Source organism: Sinocyclocheilus anshuiensis, unplaced genomic scaffold (assembly GCF_001515605.1).
Source record: "Sinocyclocheilus anshuiensis isolate Anshui unplaced genomic scaffold, SAMN03320099.WGS_v1.1 scaffold4336, whole genome shotgun sequence".
NCBI classification, from domain to species: Eukaryota; Metazoa; Chordata; class Actinopteri; order Cypriniformes; family Cyprinidae; genus Sinocyclocheilus; species Sinocyclocheilus anshuiensis.
This window is the reverse complement of record NW_015553078.1, coordinates 9,346-11,966: the sequence shown is the minus strand read 5'-3', so window position 1 is coordinate 11,966 and position 2,621 is coordinate 9,346. Positions and strand designations below refer to the sequence as shown.

Sequence of the window (2,621 nt, the reverse complement as noted above, 5' to 3'; positions counted from 1 at the left end):
TCATAAGAGAACCTGGAGATTTGGTTTGGTCCTCACACTGCACATAGTGTAACCCATTAAATACAACTATAAAAAAAATACATGAATCGTAGTGATAATATTGTTGCACTTTATTATAGTTTTTTTTTTTTATAAAATAATTAAATAATAAAGTGTGATAATACTATTATATTTTAAAATAAAAAGGGAGTATTAAATACAAATACAACTATTTTATAGTAAACTTCAAAATAAAATGCTAATATTTACTTCTTTTTTTAAAGATGAATTTTCATCATTTTCAAACTTAAAATCAGCAGGCTTTTATTTTGGCGGGTTGCCGGAAAGTAAGTATATGTGCTTCCGGGTTTAGCACTGCTGACTGAAGTGCTTCAGTAAATGAAATGTTTTGCATTGTGACAAAAATGGCAGCGGGTAGCCTAGATTTATTTATCTATTCAGTTTCAATAGAAATCTTATACAGTATTACAGTTTGTCGATCTAAAATGGTAATTGTGCATTAACAGCTGTCAACCATGTCGGTACGCAAATGCGCTGTCAGAACTTACTTACACAGCGCATTTTTTATTTTGGTCGCACATGCACACCTGCGTACCACTTATGTGCACCGCTGTTTATAATAGAAATAACTGCATAAAACAGCCTCAAATTTGGATACTTGAATTTGCATTGATCACAGTAACCACAGCTCATCACATTAACTACATTGGTTAAATTTTGTTAATTTTAAGCAAAAAAAAAAAGTTTCTTCAGATTATGAAAATGTTCTTCACACTAAGAAATGTTTAAGAAATGTTCACTGAGAGGTTCTTTGGAGAACCCCAAAACATTCAAACCCCCCCCCCCCTTGGAACCTTTATTTTTAAGAGTGTATTTTGAAAAGCCAGCCAACACTGAAGCTTGTCATTTTGGACCAACCCCTAGCCATTTTTGCATTCAATTTGCATCAGATAGTCAAGGGGGTGTTCCGTCTGAAGCAGAAACAACTGTGATGTCAGCTAAGCACTGCTTATGAAGTTTAGAAAGTTGCTGATGCATCGATAAACACAACGTGTTTTTATTGAAAGCAAAACACACAACAGCTGTTGATCATCACAGGCCATCAGTTCTGAAACACAAATTTGAAATTGACCTTGAAAGTTCAAGGGAATCAGATGAACTCCAGCAAGAACTACTTCAAGCAGCTGGGAATATAAATTTAACCGCTGGCAAAAAGTGATGAGACAAAAAAAACAAAACAAATGCTGCATAAGCAGGTTGGAGCAGAGGGCTAAAATTGAGCACAATCACTGGAGGGCACAACTTTTGCCAATCGTTGGCAGCTGACCAGCCAGAAAACAGCAGCGCAGCCACAGAACAGCTAGACAAACTTCAGTTTTATCACACCCAACTTTTTCCTTCCAAGCGCTACTTTCTTTTAACGCTGCATACCAGGGGTTGTCGGCAACACAAGCTGTAGCTCCTAAACTCGCTTCTTAATGGCAGATCTTCCCCTGCTAATAAAGGAATAATGAGGCAGTCTGTATGGTGTTCGGTCCCCTGTGGAAGAGAAGCTCTCAGCACTCACAGTAAACAGTCTGTTCAGACTAGAGATGATCAGTTTGATGTCTGTCTCATACAGATGGTTCCATTCTTAAACAATGCAGGCCAGCGTGGTTAATTGCTACAGAGACGACTGGAGGTGCAGTTACATGAGCATTTCTGCTGCAGGTGAGTGAGTGTTTTTGTGTGACAGGACTGACTGACGAGCGAGCAAGCGCGTAGAGCGCCCTTGACTCGCGGCAGGCGAATAATGCCTATAAGGGCTGGGGAGGTTCGTTATCAGACAGATCCCCCCGCCCCCATATTCACGCACACACACTCGTGCGCACACTTACACACACTCTGTGAGGACAGCATAGCAGTCTTACCCCTTCCCGAAGGCACCTCATTAACACGGTGTAGGCGGCAGCAGGAACGACCCACAATCCTCCTGGGCGCTCTTTCTTCTCTTCCTGCAGGGGAAGGAAAGAGAGTATGTGTGTGTGAGCGAGAAAGAGAACTATTACTGAGACTCATTGGGGGAACAATTAAAAGCAGCAAAATGCAGCCACCATCATAATGAGGCTAAATAAATAAAGTCCTGTGACAGTAAATAAGACAACAGGCTCGCTGGCTCAGGCAGGTAAAGGAAACACAGCTCAAGTGATAAGCAATGATAGTGTCAATTAGAGGGAAAAGCAGGGAACGCTGCGAAGCAACATCCTCCTCTCATTTAACTTCTAATGCTTGCGTTCAGCACAGTGCTGAGACTAATCGTCAACATCAACAGCCGTCGTGAGCAAGAGCTTCATACAAGTCAAGGCCTGATTTGGTTTGCTGTTCATATGTAGTTGCATTATGCATCGTTCAGTAGGCTGTTAAAAATCTGAGGATTGTTTTACTTAAAAAACAAAAATACATTTAATAAAGGTAGAAATGTTACTATGACAAATCGGCTTTGAAAATCCTCTCTAAATTAGGTAAAAAATTTAAATACATGTACCAACAGCTTTAGAACTCAAAACAGTGATTCTAATTTATTAATGCATCACTATCACAAATTAACTGAGTTATTAATATTTACAATGAAGCAAAATATG

The 2,621-nt window shown here is 39.5% G+C and overlaps 1 protein-coding gene across 1 annotated transcript in view; it reads right to left on the bottom strand.

The window, feature by feature from the left end:
• LOC107668185 (serine/threonine-protein kinase ULK4-like) overlaps window positions 1-1,991 on the bottom strand; it is a gene marked incomplete at its 3' end in the record, with an annotated part of 80,603 nt that extends 78,612 nt beyond the window's left edge. Inside the window, exon 1 of the mRNA XM_016459978.1 lies at window positions 1,911-1,991. Within this exon, the coding sequence (XP_016315464.1) occupies window positions 1,911-1,931 (21 nt within the window). The remainder of the gene's footprint in view (window positions 1-1,910) is intronic.
• Window positions 1,992-2,621: the final 630 nt, after the last annotated feature.